The sequence below is a fragment of the Platichthys flesus genome, chromosome 6 (assembly GCF_949316205.1).
Source record: "Platichthys flesus chromosome 6, fPlaFle2.1, whole genome shotgun sequence".
NCBI lineage: Eukaryota > Metazoa > Chordata > Actinopteri > Pleuronectiformes > Pleuronectidae > Platichthys > Platichthys flesus.
The window spans coordinates 2534228-2556368 of NC_084950.1; the positions used below are offsets into that span (position 1 = coordinate 2534228).

General features: G+C 45.3%; 1 protein-coding gene across 1 annotated transcript in view; it reads right to left on the reverse strand.

Moving 5' to 3' along the window:
• The window catches only part of spon1b (spondin 1b), a 61977-nt gene that overhangs the window by 35936 nt on the left and 3900 nt on the right, over positions 1–22141 (reverse strand). Inside the window, 4 exon segments of the mRNA XM_062390276.1 lie at positions 3303–3451; positions 3910–4032; positions 4893–4966; positions 15617–15750. Of these exon segments, the coding sequence (XP_062246260.1) occupies positions 3303–3451; positions 3910–4032; positions 4893–4966; positions 15617–15750 (480 nt within the window).

Sequence of the window (22141 nt, forward strand, 5' to 3'; positions counted from 1 at the left end):
TGAACTTGTCCCTGAAGCTTTCAGTCAGCGGCTGGAGAGGCTGGTTTCCAGAGAGCAGGAGCTGGGACGCTCAGCCGGTGAGCCGTGGTGTCTTGTTGGTATGAGCCGATGTTTGCCTTGAAGCAGCTTCTTAAAAATGAACTTTCCTTCATGCATATCTTCCTCAGGGCTCGTGCAAGTCGGGTCCTGTTCACAGAGAGTCTGTGCTCACACGCTCGGGCGGTGTGGCCTAGTGGTTAAAGTGGTGGTTCTTCAACAAGAAGGTTGCCGGTTCAAACCCCACTCTCTCCCATCTGCATGCCGAGATACTGAACCCATAAATGGCCCCTCATGAATGTTGAGTGTACTAATTGCTTTGGACAAAAGCGTCAGCCAAATGACATGTAATGTAATGTAAAAGTTCAACCTAAGCAAACAAACAGGAGGGACTGGGAGTTGAGTCGAGATTTCAAATCCACGGTTTGCAGCAGCGACTCGACTTTGACCGTGAGACACTTGAGTTCACACCAGAAAGAGCGAGACGGCTGCTGAGTCAACATTTCTGACTGTTATCAAACCATGACTTCCTGCGGTGCACGAGTATCAAGAAGTGACTTTAAAACAGACTTTCTGACATGCTATCAGCTCTCAGGTCTGTGGGGGGGTAGGTGGACACTGGGCTGCAGAGGTTGGTCTTGAGTCTTTGTCCTCACATCACCACAGCTGATTGCTCCTCTGGATGGTTGGGATTCTCAGCTAAGACAGGGATTACTGACCCATGTCGGCTTCCCACCTTTACAGCAGCCACGCTGGTGTCCGCCCAGTCTGCCCCATGGAACTGAAAACAGGGTGTGAAATGTGTGTGTGTGTGTGTGTGTGTGTGTGTGTGTGTGTGTGTGTGTGTGTGTGTGTGTGTGTGTGTGTGTGTGTGTGTGTGTGTCAACGTGTGTCCAAATCCTTGAAAAGATAACTTCGATATATATTTTTCAACACAAACAAGTGTGAAGCTGAGTACGACTAAAGTTTTGAAATGAATTGAAGGATAAATCCAGACTTCAGTCGTTCTTCTTTCCATTTATGAGACAAAGTCGTGTTTATAATCAGGTTAGAATCCGGCTGCTGGAGTTATGAAGATGATCCGTCGGTCACAGGCCTCACGTTCGCCCTGATTAACACAAATTCAACTTTCCAGCTGCTTTACTAAATCCTCCAACTATCGTCTGCTTCCCTGTGGCTCACTTCAAAGAGAACTGACAAAATAAAGTTCCACACACGTAGTGAAACAAACTATTTACATATTCATACTTGTGCACAGATCAAGAAAACGTGATATAACATGTTTCTTAATGAGCTTTGAAGACGCTTGTAGGCAGATTTTTGCTGATCGAGGTGTTTTCCACTCTCTATAATGAGCTTCACATTTAATACACATATAAGAGACTGGTATCAATCGTCTCAACCAATCAATTCAACCCATCACTTCCTCAGGCCCTGATCAACACATGTGACAAGTATGAAGCTGATCAGAAGAAAGGTTCTCCAGATATACGTTCCACATACAGACAGATTCCTGGATTTATTAGATATGGTTCTAAAAAATGAAAAACTGAATCTCTGCAGCTTGTCGGCCAGAAATGAAATCTTTACTTTCTTTAGACTCAAAGTTTAATGTGCTTTAATGGACGTTACAGATATAATTGATGATTTATTATGTCAACGTTTAATACTGCTTGTCAGATGGAATAAAAAAAACTCACTCTGCTGCCAACTGCGATTACAAGTGAACATCTCAGTTTTCACTTAGCGGACGAGTCAGAGCCTGAGCCACAGGAAACCTCCTCAGAGCCGGGATTAGAAAACGTTTAAAGACGGCCTGTGAAGTCCCCCAAGACACCCAATGGCTGACACAATCCAGTGTTCAGTACACAATCAAGCTGTTTCATTCTGCAGCTCAAAGGCTGACACATTCCAGTGTACAGTACACAATCCAGCCGTCTCATTCGGCTGTGAAACGGGCTGAAGCTTCCTTTGTGTCATGGTGGTTATTAGCCCAGAGACAGACAGAGCAGCCAGGAGAGGAGTTAGGCCCGTCCGTCAGCCGCCAGCGTCTCCACACAACAACACAAACCCAAACTGACAAGCACACAACACGGTGACAGACCACTAACAACACGCTATTGTTCCCCCCCGCAAAATGGTCGGGGCTCACCTTTCAGAGCCCACAGAGGCAGAGTGTGTGTGTGTGTGTGTGTGTGTGGGCCGGAGTCCAGCCGGCACACGGCAGCAGCACACATGTAACGTGTAGATTCATCACATGCTATTATTACTGGGACCCTGACATGTTCTCCTCTTCCTCAAGTGAGTCAGCGAAGAGGAGGAAGAACCAAGAACTGATTAAACTTTATCCTCAGTGTTTCAGACCCAAGTCTGAATGTAAAAGTATTTTTAATTCACCGAAACATCTTCAGAAAATAACACAATGTGTGTTTGAATAAAGATTTGATGTTAGTTTCAATTTGTTTTAAATCTCACTGAGTTGTGAGAGTGTAGGAATGTGGACGTGGGAGTTTTATAGAAGTGAAGCAGTTGGACACTTTCTTTAAACTCACAATATAGATATATATATAAATATAAATATATATATATATTTATAAATATACCGTATTGTCACAGCAGCCAACCCTGTATGGATTTTAATAGTCATGCACATATTTGACTCGGCTGAATACACACTCAAGTATGCACAAGCACACACGTCTACAGCTGTGTCCTGTCATGCTCTTTACCCTGTCAGTGCCACATACACACACACAGACAGACACACACACACACACACACACACACCTGAACAGTCTATGCTCTTAGGGGTTTATATCCTAAATCTCTGATCCCCTAAAGGCAGAGTTCACTGAATTTCACGGTATTGCACATTCATCAGCTGACATGTTGACATTAATGTGTGTGTGTGTGCGTCTGTTTGTGTTATTTCAGATTGTATCGCCTCAGCCTGTCATCAACCTCACAGTGTGTTGTAATAGCTCCTGACAAATGGCAAGGAGGCGTGAGAACAAATCACGAGCAGCTGAAGAGACACTGATAAATGTTGCAGTGGGAGTGTACTTCATTCTTATATATTCTTGTATATTCTTGTATACTCTTGTATACTCTTGTATACTCTTGTATACTCTTGTATTCTCTTGTATACTCTTGGACAGTTTGGATCCTTTCACACCAGCGTTCATATTCAGTCCTCAGAAGACAAGTGGACAGACATGGAATGACTGCTGTTCAATTAGAAATGCAGTAACAAGCCAATTTTCTACCTTTTGTCGAATCTCCTCTTCCATCTTGATGGGGGATCCGAGCTCAGCCACCTGCCGGACGCCCTCGCTGGCGTAGCCTCCGTACTCCCACAGCACGTAGCTCCTGGAGTGGGACGCACCAATCAGAGCCGACCAGTGGTTGGCCCGTCCTGGAAGAGAGGAAGTCTGGGCATGAGGATAAATAACTGCTGGAGGAGTTACTGAGTTCCTCTAAAGGTGTTTTTAAAGCTCTCCTCGTCTTTCCAGGTTAAATAAAACAACTCTTATTTTGTCGGGTGGTGTTGGACGGAGCCGGGGGGGGCCGTGATCGATGAGTGACGGAGAAACACTGAGCTGAATATATCAGTCCTGTAGGAATGTGTGTGAAAGTGACCTGTAGAGCAAAGCGGTCGTTAAAACCAAAAACCATTAATAACTTTACCTGCTTCTTTCCAGTTGTGAAGCTCTGCTAGAATAACCTGTGCAGCTTTTCACCATTTTAGTCTGTCCCATTTTTTTTTGACCTAAACCCATTTTTACTACAGTTTAATCAACATCCTGCTGCACATCGATCCCAGACGAGTTTCCCTGCAGCTCCGCGGTGTGCGTGCCCGTGGGCTGAACTCACTCGGGTAGTCCTTCGGATGCACTTTCTCCGACCAGTTGCCAAAGAAGGTGAGCCTGTACTTGGCTGTTCCGCAGGCACAGCACTCCATGGCCGGAGCTTCAGTGGCTTCACCCAACAGGCGCTCTGAGGGGGGGGGGGGGGGGGGGGGGTGATGCACATCGTATACGTGTTAAGATTCGAGGGTAAACAAGATGCACAGACATAATAACACAGAGGAGCACAGAGGAGCCGGTGGGGGAGCAGAATAAATCACCAGATAAATGACAATAACCTGGAACGGCGAGAATGTCACAAAATTACATCCAGGGAATAAACCCCGATATTAAAATGACACCTTGACGTGGACTCATGAATATTCAGCTGCTGCCCTTGACCAGTGTTTTGAAAAGACAGGTCAAGGGGACAACCTGAATATTTATGAGCGGCCAAACTCTTACAGGGGGAGAAAACCTCCATCGATGTCTGATTTAAAAAGTTAAGGCACCTAACTTATGCCATCAAATTGAAACCGCGTGGCCTGATTGGTTTGCATAATAGCCTGGAAAATTAGATTCCTGTGAGGAGAGGAGGATTTGATGAAAGTGAAAAAAAAACCTGAGATTAAGTTTGAGAAACCGTTTGTCCGGACTCTGGGTTTTATCGTACATTAACCGTCAGAGCTCAGAGAGTCCACCAGTCTCACTTTCCAGAAACTTTCTGCAGGTGGAGAACAAAAGAGCGACGGCGTTGCTCTGTGGTGACGTGCAGAGGGGATATTTAAATTCCACGCAGACTCCCACGACTTCCATAAATCACTGTCCCTGCAGGTTTCATTCTTCTTTTTGTCAGACACGGCACAAAGCCTGGGAGCTGCTCTGCTCCAGTGGCGTGAAACACAACAACAGATAAAACGAGGGATAATGGTTTCATGATGAGCGGTCAAGGATGAAAAGATGAGCAGCCAAAGAGGGAGAGGTGAGGCGCCGATGGGCGGCTGTAATTACCTTTCTCACAAAGCCGAATGGTGAGCGAGCCCTCTTCCTGGAAATAGATGATTCTCTTCTGGACGATGCTGGCCCTGGAGATAGAAGAGAGCGAGGGAGCGAGGGAGCGAGCGAGGGAGGGAGGGAGGAAACAAAGAGAAAAACAGAGGAATTATGAGACGGAGGAAGGGAACAGAGGGCCGGGTGGCACAGGGGGAGTAACGGGGCATTAGATGGATAACACTGTAATGTGCTTTTTTTTCCGTTTTCAGTGTGTGATCTCGGCCGGAGCATTTCTCGGTGAGAGGGGAAGGTAATGGTTTCCCCGAGGTTTCATAATGGACACAGAGAACACATCTTTTCACAGGAGCAGTGCCGGAGTTCACAGAGCGTCACAACAGAGCAACACTGCAGTGATAGAAGATTTAACAGAGCAATCACACAGCGACATGAACAACTAGAGACCTGGAGCTCCGGTGGAAAATCTACTGAAGCCCTGAGGGGACAAGAGGTTAAAACTAACTGGATCTCAGTTGAACACGGAGAAATTGCAAGTTACTGTGAATCAAAGAATATTTGTATCATGTCTGTACATAAATACAGATGATGAATCTTGAATTCTAGCAAACAGGGAGGGCGATATGGACCCTCGACCAATCGTGAGCCAGTCTCAGCTTTCAATCATATTCTCTATATCATTAAATGACTAATTAAAACCAAACCCTCAGTGTGATAAGAAAAATGATTTGACTTCTTAGTTTGGTCCATGTCCCATCCACTAACATGGAGGAGGCAGGGTTTTCTGACCCATACCGAAGCCAGCCACCAGGGGGCGATCAAGATGCTTTTAGCTCGTAGAACACAGATTCATGTTTAAAGCTCGAGGATGAGGAAAAATCAAGAAAAGGCCAGAATAGTCATATTAGCCATCCATCCTTTCTACTGCTCTTCTTCTGAAAGACATCGGGCGAGAGGCAGCTTTCAAACCACCTACGCTCAATTTAGATCATTTCTAATTAACCAATCCAGCGCCTCGATGAAAACCATCAAACTCCCACGAGGTGTATGAACCAGTATAAACTGAGAAACCTCACAGATCTCACCGCTGCTCTTTTCTAACAGCAGCAGAGTCTCCTCCAGCGGAGACACATAAAACCCAGACGACACTGACACAAGTGAAACGACAATGAGTGTGGAGTCTGGGGGGGGGGGGGCTGACGTTAAGCAGGAGTTACTGTTTATATTGCTCCTATAAATCTCACACACACACACACTGAATGGGGCGATATAGCCTGGAACATGGATCGACTGCTTGGGCATGAAATTGAAAAACAAAAGTGAAATATACAGACAATTATTGAGCTGCCCCCCCCATTGTTCTCCATTGTCTAACAGTTTCAATGATTATTGATCAGATGAATCCAACAGTGAGAATACAGATACAGATTCCTCTCCTCTGTTTACATCTGTTCATCAGTCTGCAAGTTCACTCGTCTTCATTTTGATGATTTGTGGATTGCAGGCGGCTGCAGCTCCGAGGAGGCAGATTGTTCCCGAGACGCGAGTGGGAGGAAACGAGTTCTAACACCGCTGCTGCGTTTCCCTGTGCTCCGGAGAGAGAGGCAGCTTAATATAACACATCCGCTGGTTTACGAGTGGAAGGGGGAAGCAAAACGTATGTGCCGCGCATTTAACTGGAGATCGAGCAGCCAGGGATTTCACAACATTTTCCACGAAGGTAAAAATACCTTTCAGATGCATATTAGTTGAGATACACTAGAAATACACAAGTAGCTTCTAAAAAAAATGGCACCATAGACAGCAATACATGTTTATGTCAAAGCTTCTGATAATAAATGTGATGAGCTGTTCAGGATTTGCAACTGAAATCAAACATTTATTATAAACTGGAGCAAGAGATGAATCTGAGAGAGGAATCCAAAAAGTTATAACACACAAATGAGCATTTCTCTCCAAATAAAGATTATTTTAAACCGTTTTTATCCTCAAACAGCTGAACTGGTTAAATTGGGACAATCACTCTGCTCACAACTTTTTATCACCTGACCCATAAAGGATTTGTCTGACGAGGGAGAAGTTACAAAAAGTCTGGAATCATCTCACGTCTGTTTAAAAGCAGCATAATCTGATAAAGTTCTTAAATACTGAGGATACACAGAGATGCTTTAGGATAAAACATCATCACAGATATTCTCCCTCAAGTTGGGTCTCCACCACCTCCTCAGAGAACCTCCTGGGTCAGAGCTAAGCTGTGGTCACAGACTCCAGGTGCTGGTTTGAAGCTGCAGGTAACATCCAGTGGTTTGTCTGGTTTTAAACAAGCTGAAGCAGCCAATGGAAACAATGACACCAGGGGAGAGTGATCAAAACCTAATGAGACTGAACGTCCATCCACTGACACTCTGGGATTTCTTCATTCTTCATGTTGTGGATCCTGAACAGATCCTGTTGTTCTCCACACTCTGGCCTTTCCATCACTCTGGTGAAAGTGAATCTTGGTCTCAACACTTCAATCTTCTGACTCCTGCTGCTGGTGAGTGGTTTGCATCCTGGCCTCTAAGTGTCTGCTCTCCTTCTGGACTGTGACTCCTTCACCTCGGCCCTGAGGAGGTGAAGGAGTCACAGTCCTCGTCCTTGGCCGACTTGTTCAGTGTGTGATTTCTCAGTATTTTCTTCTCAGGACTTTGATCGGCTCTGCCAGTGATCGCTTCCCCTCTTGTGTCAGCTTCTCTTCACGTCGGTGAATCCCTCTGAACGACAAATTGCTTCAGAGCAACACAACGTTGTTGTATCTTAGTCGACGTTCATCAAACTGAGGGACAGAAACCGGAGGAATCTGTTCCAGGAGCTTCTGGCCGGACGGCAGCTGCTGTGTGAAGGAGACGCCTCTCAGCAGATGCATCGAAACACAGAGATACCAAACATCAATACCACTTATGGAGACATTGAAAAGAAAACATATTCATAATTAGAAATCTGGATTTTCCATCTGTTTCCACACGCTGCTATTGACTCCTGTGTCCCTCCCTCCCTCCACTCCCCTGCCTCCCTCTGCTCAGGTTTCTTATTAATCATACTTCCTACAGCATTTCCTGTCTCATGCATTACTGTAAATATATTCCACATCTCAGCGACCCCCCCCCCCCCCTGAGAGAGGCAGCTACACATTCAACTGTGTAACCGTTCATACAATAATGTTCTCACTCCACGACAAGTGCTGCTGACTGCAATAATACACATCAGCGAAGTGGAGGAAATCCAATTCAAGTTACTGGGAGGAAGAAAATCAGTTAACGCCGTTTTACTTTTATCCTTCTGGTTTTATTTGCACAAAAACTGTGGAGGAGAAATACAATGCAACGATAAATATATAACGTGTGTGTGACTGAAGAGAAGCCAAATCCAAACTGAGCTGGAAGCCATCGATGTTAGCAGCTGAGAGATTGTTCATTGATCGACAAGGATGAAGAATTTCTCCCAGAAAGAAACTGTGAACCCATTAAAATGTTTCCTCTGCATCTTAATGGGAATTAGACCAAGTCGTCCACCAGGGGTTTACAGGGAGTTAATTATTTATATAGTAATAAAGTGAACTGGGTATAAAAGAAGGTAAAAAATCAATTCTGGGCAATGAAAGACGTAAAAGGTGTTTTTCTTTCTTATTACTTATTTCTCCTCTTTTGATTTCTGTTCTCTACAGAATGTGAAGCCGACAACATGATTGTCAAGTTGCAGGAAACACGTCCACGATCTCTCGTTGTGAGTCTAGAGGCCTCGCAGCAGAACATTAGGACGTCACAGGGGAGTTGACCTTTCACCAGTTGGCCAATCGCTGACAGTCGGTCCATGTGGAGGGAATCAACACTGGAAGCTGGTTTTCTTTCTGCCTGAGTCAGAACACACGGTTCCTCGTCAATAACACAACAAGCAGCCGAAGGTTTCTGAGGGAAGTTCAGGTTTTTCTGTTTGTCGGTTGTACAACTTGTGTTTTTACCTCCATCAAGTATCTTGTGTTTTCATGTGAGCAGGATAACAACAACAACAACTACTGAGTACTACAGATCTTATTGAAACAGATTTTATTAAATCGGGTGGATTCACTTTTTTCAACCTTGCATTTTTGTGAATTTCTTGAGAAACTAGAACCGATAACCCTCCACGAAGGCCCCCCCCCCCCAAACACACATCCAAGATGCGTTGATTAACACTCATAGATATCAGTCTGCCAAGGAGCCCGATGGTTCTCATTAGGATCCATGAGCCTCCAATTCTCTGGATCTCCTGTCTGATCCGTGACTCGCATAAATGTCTGAGGAAATTACCAATAAACCACACATTTTAATGCCATTATTAAATATCTTAATAATAATAACTTAATACAGGTTTAGATCCTGATGGCCGTGAGGGAGCACACTTGGAATAATCTACTATTTTTCAATCTTCTTTTGTCTTTGCGACGGCACAGACAGGAGTTTCGATCCAGCTCTCAAACAGCTTTAGAGTCCTCGCAGTGAGATTGCCTCCTGCTCCTCCTCCTCCTCTTCCTCCTCCTCCTCCTCTTCCTCCTCCTCCTCCCCCTCCTCCTCCCAGTCACAGCCCCTGCATACTGAGGGAGGGATTGTGAGGGAGGTCAGTGAGAGGTGGAAATGTGATAAAGAGACGGCCAGAGGGCAGCGATGGAGTGAGAGCGGAGCCGTATGAGACCTGATAACGAGATGAGAAGTGATGGACAGGACGGAAGGAGTGTGATTGGAAAACACTCTGCCTCACTTCAGCCTCATCTCGCTCGGTGACTTCTAGCTTCAGGTGGAAACGTTCACAGACACAAAACCACATTTCAGGACTTCCTGGTGATTAGAGAACAGATTTGGGATGTGAGCTCATCAGCACCGGCACCAGGTCCCTGGTGACCTGAGGTGGAAGACACAAAATCTTTCACAGTGACACACAATCTCACATGCACATGCACACTGCTGCAGCCTGAGGGGGTGGAAACCAAATGGAGCGTTGAGAATGGAAAAAGGGGGAAGAGTCAAAAGTGACTTTAAAAAAAGGCTCAATTACTTTTAACAGAAGATTTATTAAAGATGATATTATATTTGCCATTTCTAAGTTTTCTCTGCTGGGAGTGTGTGTGTGTGTGGGGGGGGGGGGGGGGGGGAATCTTCGCTTGCCGAGCTTCTGCTTTTGTTGAGCCTACGAGACAAAAGGTTCTAATTCCACTTCCTCGGGGCAGATTAGCACTGGTATTGCCTTTGACCTGTGGAAACAGCTCTGAGCTCATAATAAAGGAATGGAGTTAAACAGAAGAGTCTTGTTGTAGAATAACAGATCGATAATCCAATAACTTGTTGGATGACACAATAAGTAAACAGAGCGAGATCAATGTGTGACTGCGTCGAGGATGAACTTCCTGTTTGCTCGTTTCTACAAACTTCTCCGACTATTGTTACGTGAAAAGCGAGAATAGAGAAAACGCACTTTTTAAAAATAAATACGTACAAAACTAAATATGTGTCGGAAAGTTAAAAACGTGGTCGGACTTCTTCAGAGGCTGTGGAGGCTCCAGCGCTGGCGTCTCCCCCCCCCCTGCCTCTGGCTGCTGCTGTTTGAAGGCAGACGGCTCTTCAGGGTGAGTGGCAGGAGCGGGGGTGAGATCTTCACAAAGTGAGGAGGAGGAGGAGGAGGAGGAGGAGGAGGAGGAGGGCCGGCCTGACAGTACACTTCCTGCCTCAAGGAGAGAAGTTGCACGTTGTATCTGGGAGTTGTTGTTAGTTCCAGTGCCAGTCAGGGCCGAGCCGAGCGGAGATGTTCCACAGAGCTATTTAAAAGCTGCTGACACCTTCTGCCTGCCAGGAAGCTGGAGAGCGTGTGAACAGCTGACTGGTTTCAGGTGGGAAGCAGGAGTTCCGTCCCCGAGGGTCTCACAGCACGTGATTAGAACTCACTACCGTTTGGATTATTGATCATCTGCAGATTACTCAGTCCAGGGCTGGGGAATTAACTGGAAACGTTTAGAAGCGCTAACTGGCTTCATCTTGCTCGTGTCAGTTAATTAGAGGAAAACTTCCAGTGGGGGAAAGGGAGGGGCTGGTTTAAAAAGATTCGTTAACCGGAAATAATCGTGGTATTGGTTTGAAGTCATGTCGCCCCCCCCCCCCCCCCCCCGACTTTATCAGTGGATTTGTTTTATAATGTCAGAAAGATTTGGAGAACCACTCTAAGTCAATGGAGTCTTTGTTAAAATGCCGTTGGATCAAACCACATTTCTAAAGATACCTGATTTACCTACAAAGACGATTTTGAAGAAACCTGAAGATGGCTTGTTAAAGTAATTTTACCGTCTTATTGTGTAACTTCCTTCTTTCTGTCACAGTTGTTGAACAGGCCGTGTGTGCAGCATTCACCTACACAAAGAGTAATGCTGCGTTCACAATGAAAACAAAGACGATATGCAGAGCGACTGGCTGAAGTGACTGTGAATGGAAACAGGAGCCAGACATGTGTGGGTCCACGACACCCACCGATGTGTGTGCAACTCGGGAAACTTAAAATCTTTAACAACAGACCTTGACACTTGGCCTTTCATGTGCTCCCAACTCTTCAGTTAACACCGGTTCTTTTCTGCAGCCATGGTTTCTAAAGGAGCACAGGACCCAGGGTGAGCACATAACCACAGCTGAGGAACGTTTAGAACCCTTTCTGATTAAGAGCTGTATAAATCCTGGGGGCGTTGGACAGAGGGTGTAGAGGACGGACCCGTGTGAAGCCATGAGGTCGTCATCAACAAGAAGCCAGTTGCACCTCAGCTGGAGGAAGACGAGGTCGTGAAGCCGGTTGAAACACGACCGTCTGTCGGGTTCAGGAGCTACCGACTCCTCGTGTGAGTCTGCTGCTGTTCTTCACGTCTCCGGTGTAGCAGAAGGTTTGAGTTTAATGTTCCTTCACCAGGATTAATCCCCAAGTCTGTGTTCTTCTTTGCTTTTATCAATACTTCACCACTTCAACCAATCGAACTAGGGTTTTATTAAGGTTTTCAATAAACTAGAAACTGACCTCACTTGTGCCAGTGTGACAGACTTACTGGTCAGCCCCGGTCCCCAGTTCCTTTGGATGCCGTCTCATATTCAGCAGGAAGGGGGATGGGGATATTTGGCTTTTTGCCGCACTGCTGTATTAACTGGTTCACCAGTAAAATCTCTTGTTAATCTGGTAATAAAACCCAGCTCCTCAGTTTAAGCCTCACAGCTGTCGCTGTATTTACCCTCCTCCCGGAATCTAATTGGATTGAAACTAGCAGGTGCTGAAGTTTGGCAGTAAATTAATAAAAAAGCTGCTCCACTGGAGAAACGAGGGACGACTGGAACGCTCCCAACTGTACTGGGCCGGGTCTGAAGCCTCCTGGAGGGAAGTGAGAGACACGTGCATGGCGTGATGGACGAGTACGGAGGAGGAGGAGGAGGAGGAGGAGGAGGAGGATATTCCCCTTGGTGCAGCCTGACTTCAGGTTTGAGCGAAAACGAGCAATTTGGTGTAAAAGAGATTCCTCATTAAAGTTGCATTTCCCTCTAACTCGACTCCGGCCTGGCACAAAGAGACGCTCCGGCTCCCCGGAGGCGGCAGCTGAAGTTGTCAAGCCCAGACCTTCGGGCCAAGTCTCCCCCTGATAGACATGAATTCTCTTTGTGCAGCCGGCGGCATCATGGGAGAAGCAGAGCGGACAGATGAGTAAGAAGACGGAGAGGAGAACACCTCAGATGAGGAAACGTTAAATCTCTACGTGAGCGCCGACAGAGGAAGGTGACAGTGATACGAGGTGGATTTGCATAGCAGATGCTCCCACACACTGGGGCTGGATTTATTGAACTGGTGAACACTGGGATGGCCGAGTGCCATCTGTCGCACGCGGCGGCAGATAAATTAGAGGTAACAGCTGGGAGGACACCGTGGAGGTAGAAGGGCAGCAGAGGAAGGGAGGAGACGGAGGAGAAAGGCAGACGGGTAGAAAAACAAGGAGGGGGGGGGGACGCTAGTTATCGACTGTTTGTCATTTCTATTGTCCATTTGTCGGCAGAGGTAACACAACACCGCCACAACTCACTGTCGATCTGTTCATGTACACACAGGCGGCAGGAAACACACTTCAGGTGTCTACACTTTACTTCAGGATTTGTTTCTCATCAACAACATTTGTGTTAATATTTCCTCCTGGACTAATATTCACGCTCAATCATATTTTCTTGCTTTAACCCAGTTTTAAGTTTATCGTTCTTTTCATATATGTGAAGTCAGAGTGGTTGAAAAGTAGTTTAGCTCAGTTTGCTCATTTCAGAGCCTGTACTTTTATACTTCTACATGAGAAGTAACTTCAGGTATCTGTACTTTACTGCAGTATATTACAGTTTTTTACTTTTACGCACTCAATTTTAACACAAATATCTGTAATTTCTACTCCTGACAGTAACAAGGCATAAATAAGATTCCAGATCAAGAATATTTTTTTTGCTTTAACCCTGTTTTTAATTTATTGTTATACATATATGTGACGTCAGAGTGGTTTATAGTTGTTGAACTTTGCTCTGAACAGATATACAGTTTTTACTTCAAAGTCATTTCAGAGCGTGTACTTTTATACTTCTACATAGGAAGTAACATCAGGTATCTGTACTTTACTGCAGTATATGACAGATTTTTACTTTACGCACTAAATTTTAATACAAATATCTGTAATTTCTACTCCTGACAGTAGCAAGGCATAAATAAGAATATTTCTTATTTATAAGAATATTTCTTATTTATATATGTGAAGTCAGATCACATTCCGTTATACAGATTATACTTCAAGGTCATTTCAGAGCCTGTACTTTTATACGTATAGATAGAAAAGTACCTTCAGGTATCTGTACTTCTGCTCGAGTAAAGACTGTGTGTGTCTTTGCCGCCTCTGCACTTCATCATGTGAGATGTATTTGTAACCAGACAGTATAACTTGTGTAGATGCATAAATCAAAGTCATCACACATAAAAATAAACGATATTTACTTTCGGGTTTTCTTTGCTCTTTGTCTTAATAATAACAGTTTTCTCATATTTCCAGAACAACCCGTGGCTCCTATAACGAAAAACATTAAGAATTAATGAGCACACACAGAATCCTCTGCTTCACACTTTGCTTCATCGAATTCAAACGTATTTAAACCGCGGTGGAGTTGACCTGATGGTTTTTAACGAGGACAGAGGCGGTGCAGCTCGGTGAGAAAACACACAACGTCTGCTTGAGGTGCGGCAACACAAACACAAAGTGATTTATGTGAACGTGTCTTTGAGATTAAGAGCAGGAATAAAAGAGAAGATTTGCACTTCTTTACAGATTTGTTCTTTTACTGCAGAGAAATTCTACTTTTCACATTTTCAGCCTGTGAGGGGAAGTTCAATTTAGGCAAGATGGCAATTTAGTCACATGATAAGAAGCTTCCAGAGCTGCACACTAACTTGTATATGTTAGTTGACCTGGTGCATCAAAACATTTCATTTAGATGTAAAGAAAATATCATTCTAATGCTTAAATAATATAAATGTTTAAAAAATGTACTTGTCACTTCTCTCACATGGAGAAACTACAATAACAACAATCACCTCAGCACCATCTCCGTGCTTAATTTATTAATTATTGACAGAATAATAAGCTATTACTGGTTTATCTGCACATCTGCATCAATCGGCCTCAAAATGTGAACACAAAGCTCGTTTCCTTTCACAGCAGAAAAACATCTCCTCAGTTTGTGCTTCACCGCGGGAATCACACCATCGTCCTCTTTTATGAGAAAACGATGAAATCACAACAGAAAAAGAAATCCCACTGCTTCTTTATTGAATCTGTAAAATGACAAAGAGAAGAAGAAAGGGCAGGGAATGTTCTTTAAATAAGTCCGGATAACACAAACACACACATATGCACACACGCAAACACAGCTTTCCTGTTTCTATCCCATTTATTTAAATCCTTCCCCGAACCTCGTCTCTAACCTCAACTCGACCCAATTCACATCTGACCCTCCACCAAACCACACAAATGACACTTTGCCTCATTAGGACGAGGTTCTGGTCCCACTGAGGTCCACTGGTCCTGCTGGGGTCAGTGACCACACCACTGTAGAAACAACACCGTGCAGGTTCTGAGTCAAACCGTCCTCAGACCACTTATTGGACCAGTAATCACGCAGGACGTCTACGCCTCGGAGCACCACCTGGATTCAGCTCCATCATCTTCCTCCCAGACGATAATGGCAGTCTGTGAAAACACCAGTGACCTCGACACGGAGCCGTTGACTGGTACCCGTCCAGAATTCAGCTTTTTGTTTGGTTTTGCTTTGTGCAACAGAAGAGAGTTTAGATGTTCCTGCAGCTGTGGAGAAACACCCTGAATCCTACCTGTTGCTCTGTAGCACACTTTCCATAATGGCTCCACATTATCCAAACTCCCCACATGGTTTTGAGATTGATTTCCTTTAGGGCACCGACTTCCTCTCCTTCCTTTTCATGAGTACACCTCGTTTATTTCAGGCTCTTCAGTGAGGGACTTTAAAATGTGTTGACGCCTTTGACCTTTTCAAAACCGGCTCCTGCCTGAAACTTTACAGCCACAGGAGATGACGTCACCGACACCAAAGTATAATCCTATTTCAAAGGCAGGAGCATAATCAGGAAGAAATATGGGAACTGACTTTAGTATAACGCAGCCGGTCCCAGTAGGTGGCGCTGTCCAGAACACCTGGATCCTGGTGCGTCTGCGGGGCGTGCTCTCCGTCACCGCGGGGGGGCAGTTGCTCATGAACTGTGTGTCGTCCTCATCGATGATCTGCACACAAAAACAAAATGGAGGATTTAGAATCAACGTGTTTCGGAAAAATATCACGATGACGTCTTCTCCTGTTTGTTCTCAGAGTTTGAATCCAAAATAATCCAAACTCAGCTTTTCACACACACACAAGAAAACTTTTATTCAACAGAACAAACTATCTACATATTTATTTACATTTTAAATCATTCAAGTTTCTCTAGATTAGATTGTATCTGTGTTTTATGTTTATATATTTTAATTCGTAGATATCGGTCCCTGAACGTCTCTTCATGGTTCAGGATCATCAGATCTTCTCAAGTCGTGTTTTAAACCCAGAGGAAGCTTCTTGACTCTCAGCTGCTCTTCTCAGTAAAAGACGTTTCTCACAGCAGCCATGTTGGTTTGGAACCTGAGGAACCCAGAGGTGTTAATCACCTTACAGCTCTAAATAGAACCGAACCTTCATCTGTCACATCGGTGTCTTTCCTCAGGTTTACACGTCAGTTCTCCTTTTTTATCACGACTCATTCTTTAATAATAATGAGACGACTCAATGAATTTAAAAACACCTTCGGTTTTTAGTTTAAACTGAACATCGAACTAAATGTGAACCGATCTTTAGGTTTATTAGAAGAAGAGGCCGGAGTGAGAGGACAGGACTTTCAGAAGAGAACAACCTCTGAACCTCATGAGGAGAAGGTACGAGCGTGTTCTCTGGTGGGAGGCAGCAGAGATGAGGGCCCTGATTCTAATGTGGAGACCAGTGACTGATTCTCAACTGGTGACAATGAAAACTGTTTATTTGAGTCCAAAGCAAAGTTGTGTGAAAGATGAAAGTTCTCTCTCAGAGTGAAGCTTTGGGTAAAAGGCGTCTTGTGTTTCCAGGACGTCTCTCGCCCGGTCCCCTCTGCACTCAGACCTTTATATTAAGGCTGAAATCAGACACATGGAGCCGCGACCTCTGACCTTGAAGCCGGTGTTCTCCAGCTGCCTCGGCTCCACAATAACAAAGACCCAGAACACCTGGTCCTGAACTCCTGATTGGACAAAAAGACGAGGACTCAAGTCCCAGACAGATCCCTTTACCTTCCTGTCCAGACCCTATTAACTGTTTGGTTTGGATCAGTGAAAACCACAGACACAAACATCAGGAAAAGGGAAGATAACGAGCAGGGGAGAGAGACATAAACAAGATATAGGAAGAAAAAAAAGAGAGCGACAAGAAACAAGAGGAGGAACTTGAACCTGACAGAGTTTTGAAAGATGAAGAATATGGACATAGATCAGGTTTAAATAGATAAACTGGAAACAATAGGACCCGTTAAAACCGTCAGAAAGTAAGTAATCATCTTCCAGAACAAGTTAGTGGACCCTGGACAAGCAGCAGGACAGACACCATGTGGACCCTGGACAAGCAGCAGGACAGACACCATGTGGACCCTGGACAAGCAGCAGGACAGACACCATGTGGACCCTGGACAAGCAGCAGGACAGACACCATGTGGACCCTGGACAAGCAGCAGGACAGACACCATGTGGACCCTGGACAAGCAGCAGGACAGACACCATGTGGACCCTGGACAAGCAGCAGGACAGACACCATGTGAGACCCTGGACAAGCAGCAGGACAGACACCATGTGAGACCCTTCTCATGGCCCAGTCAGAAATGAGGGATTCAAGAGGTTTATCAAAGTGTTTGACCCAGAACACGACCTTCTGGCTGGAAACTGTTTTAACTGACTGATGGAGCAGCCCCCCCCCCCCCCCCCCCCCGACACAGGGCCTGTAGTCACACATCTGACTCTTCTCTGATCATCACTCTTCACTTTACAGACAAAGACCAGAGTCTTCACAGCAAACTGCTCATCTTGCTGAGGAGCGTAAAGACGGAGTGACGCCTCGGGACTGATTGAAGCTCTCGTCGCCCGGAGGCTGAGCGGAGACGTCGGTGTCTCAGGAGACAGACGATCAAACACGAGGATCGAACACTTCACGCAGCACGAGGACGAAGCTTCGGGGTTTTACTACGTTCAGAGTTTCTACTTCTTCTCCCCTCGCTGTGTCGGGTTTCTACGACCTCCTCAGTGCACACACAGACAGAGGGTTGATTGGAGACTCTAAGTTTCCTGAATCATGTCTCTGTGGCAGACCTGTAATATCCAGCTCCCAGTGACCCTCAGAGGACAACCAGTGCAGAGAATGAACAGATGAACTGGGCCGTGTGCGTGGCCCTGGAGGACGGACGTTAATCCCCCTTTGTTTTTTTTTCCACTTTTACATCAAAACTTTTCTGATTCTAATTTACTAATTCTGTAACTTACAGAAAGTTGTAAGTCAGGACAGGTTGAGATAAGGACAAGTCACGTCAGGGCAGGTCCGACCCAATCAAGACAACTGAGAGAGAGGGAGGGAGAGAGGGAGGGAGAGAGGGAGTGTGGGAAGACCGGCAAAGGAGCGTTTGTTTTCTCTGCAGAGGATGGCATGTCTGTGTGTGTGTCTGTGTGTGTGTGTGTGTGTGTGTGTGTCCACAGTTTGTCTATCTCAAACACTCTTTCACTCTTTCAATCTCGCTCTCGCTCCCCCTCAATCTCTCGCTCTCTGTTCAGACGGTAAACACAGATGCTTCAGTCGGCCTGCACAAGCAAATGCAGAGGCCTGTTCAAACACACTCTCACACACACAGACACACACACACACACACACTCAAAGAGAGAGAGAGCGGGAGACAGACAAGGCAAACTCAGGCTTTAACAAACACCCAGGATTCCTTGAGAAAACTTACAATAAGAGGGATATTGGTGTGTGTATGTGTGTGTGTGCACGTTTGTGTCAGTGTGTGCGTGTGTGGGTCAGCGTACACACTATCATTGCGCGTTCCTAATTAAATGCAAAGCAGTGACCGAGGCCTGAAAGCAGTTCAAACCGCTGGGACTGGCGTGAGGAGACAGACGGATAGATTGAAATGTCACATCAGCTCTTGAAGATGAGCTGATTCTCAGAAAGCAACAAAGTTCTCTCGTCTGCACGAAGACCTCGGAGCCGCGAGCTGTCAATCAATCAAAGCTTCACTTTCAGGAAGCCGGACACCGCAGAGATCTCGGGTCTATCGCCGATCATCGGAGCCACCGGACCGAGGGCGACAGTCTCACGTAACCAAACAGTTAGTCTGTGTAAAAAACAACTGTGTGTGAGTGTGTGAGCAGATTTATTACCATAACAAATGGAGCCAATTCTGTGGCTTTTGGCGTTCGACTACACAAAACAACACTGGAGAAGAGTGAGTGTATTGTTCGTAGAAATGACCCCAGAGCCAGAGCTCTCTTTGAAATCCACTTCTCCCTGCTACACACACGGTGTCGGAGCCGTGTCGTTTTGTCAAGGTCGTTTTAAGAGAAAGTTTTCACGAGCTGTCAGCGAGAGGAGTAATTGTGTGTCATCTGTATTCATGCAGACACACAAATGGACTGTCTCCATGCGAAGCTGATTTCCTCCTCGTCCTCCTTCACGTCCGTCACGTCCCTTTCTCTCGTCTCTTATTTTGTCTCGACTGAAAGCTGCGATGTAGTCGGGGGTTTGGTTTGAAAAGCTCCGACGACAACAGACAGGTCTGTCACCTTGACTCAGGAACGCACACACTGACTCAGGAACGCACACTGACTCAGGAACACACAATGGGAACAGAGTGAACGATCCAGAGCAACACAAATGCAACGTGGGGAAGTGAACATCTTTTATGACACAGCCTTAGTGATATAAAATACACAAACTTTTATATCACTCTTTGCCACAACTTGTTTCATCATCTGGACGAAGCTTCAGTAAAGACACAACAGACACACAAACAGTGCAGATGTTAAAACTCCTATCACCAAAGCCCAACACTAAAAAAAACACAATCAACATTCAGTCCAAGGTCAAAGACACAGTCACTAGCTGCACTAAGAAATAAAGTTCACCTCGTTATTATTGTCTAAAGCCTTCAACTCGGTCCGGCTCGTGTACAAAATCCATTTCCCTCATAACAACTTGTCACTTCTCTGCAAGAGCTCATTTCCTCAGACACTTGAATCAGCTGCGAATCGGAGAGAGCGACCTCCATATCACACTTTTGATGCATAATGTATTTAAACAAGCTGCAAACCAAGCAGCTTGTCGAGAACAATAAATAGAAGTCGTGCAAACTGTTCCCCGACACCACAGGAAGTTGGGTGGAGTAAACCGGTGAAGTCGTCCTGGTGCAAACTGCTTGTTCATGAGAAACCAGGGGGAGCAGGACTCCTCTGTGGTTCTGGAGCTCACATGTGATGCAGCATCTCAGGTCACCACCATCTCAACCCTCCACACATCCTACATCTCCTTTTCCTCAGCGTCCACTTAGCTCTGCTCTGCCTGCCATCCTGAAACCTGTGACTTAGCCGTGGCACTTTAATCTGATCTGGTTTCTTTATCCCGAGCTAAACTCGGAACGTTGGATAATCTGCGCCGAGAAATGAAAAGCAAGATAATATCTCATGTCTGCTCATCTCCCCCCCCCCCACCTCATCCAAACATGCTGAGTTTGTCTCCCTGAGCAATAGCACGCTGCTGGCCTAGATAAATATGACCCACGTCCGACACCACCGCAAAGAGGGCTGGGAAAAGCACACACACAGACGCACACACGGACCCACACGCCCACTCGCTGCATGTATAAGCACAAAGACACACATTTCACAGCACACAATGACAGCGGACCCAGTGGGGGAGCGAGTCTCTCACGTTCACACAGATGCTCGCTCACAGACACACACTTCCCCGAGGTCGCACACATTAACACACAAGTCATTTAATGGAAATGGGGGACAAAGAGGCGATTATTGCTTAAGGAAGAAGACACAATGTGGATGTGCGTCGGAGTGTCTTAGTGAAGCAGCAGGCGGGCACATTCCAGGACAGCTGCCAGAGACCGCCCAGAACCAGAGAGCAGGGAGAGCAACCACGACTCAGCTCGTCCACGACGCTACAACAATCATGACTCAGCAAAACTGGATCATGATTAACTTTCGAATGGAAAACATTGGTTCACCACTTCTTGTGTATGCGCAAAACAATTTTTTGGGCAAAATCCTTATTTACCTTCACTTTGAAACTGAAATGATGTCAAGTCAAAATCTTCATTCTATAGAAGTTGTGAGATTTGTTGTTCCCAAAGTTTTTAGGTTTTCATCACCGACTTCCAGCTTCAAACCGTGGTTACGAGTTTAAAGCTCCTGGTCCTTTTGTGTGTTTTATGTGATTAACTTTTAATGTTATTTATCTATTGTGTTTATCTGTTGTTTACTTATACTGTTGCTATTTTTAATATTCTGGGCCCGTTCCCCCGCGTTAAATAGCTTTTTAATCTCAATGGGACTAATCTGGTTCAATAAAGGCAAGTAAATAATAATTGTATATAAAGGAGACATTTTCTGCTCATATTTAGGATGATCATTTTAATGTAGTGTTATTACTGTAAAATGTTTTCAGTAAACACTTTCACTCTTCTCAGACTGTCCACTGCTGCAGCTCCTCTTTTCAGCCTCTGTCTCAAACACTTGGTTTTAGCTCCTGTCTCTTTAAGACCCTCCTCCTGATGAGGCCCAGTCTTCTCTGATTGGCCGGCTGGTCAACCCTGTTGTGATGTGACTAAACAGACGGTTTCTGCTGACGAGGTGTTTCTAACCCTAAACCTAACTCTAACTTTGCACAACTTTAACATTTACGAAGAACTCTATTTCTCCTTTAAGTAAAAACACATTTTAACTTTTCAACGTGAACCCAAAGTTCTTTAAAGTTAGCATCACGTGCTTCTGAGGAAGAAAAGTAAACGTCGAGCTCTGCAGAGTTTGATGGATTGTGGTCATTTAGAATAAAAAGGCAAACTCGCTGTCATGGCACATCTGCTCTTATCGAGCCATTAATATAAGCGGGGACATAAATGATGGTGTATTTAATGAAGGAAATCATTCTGAAACTCATTTCTGATCCAAAAAGTAAAAGCTTAATTGAGGAAACGCAATGTGGTTATGATGTAACACCCGACAGGACTTGTTCAGAAACACTCGACAGCCTTTTGAAAATCTCCAGAGGCCTCCGTCGTTTTCCAAGTGTGGATAGAAGTGTCAGTTACAGCTGTCAAATTACAGAACCGCGAGTGTCTGATGGATTTGCCAATATGTGTTAAACAGATTGCAAAGCACAGATTGTCAAATTTAATTTTTTGCTGCGAGCTCAGCCCACACGGTTCCAGTTTCCGCTCCCTGGTCTCAGCCCGGCTCCACAGACGCTGCCGGGACGCCGGGGTCGAGACTCCAGGTGTTTATTGAGCGCCGAGCGGAAATCCAATAGAGGAGGAGAGTGAGCCGAGGCTGAACCGTTTAAACCCGAGGT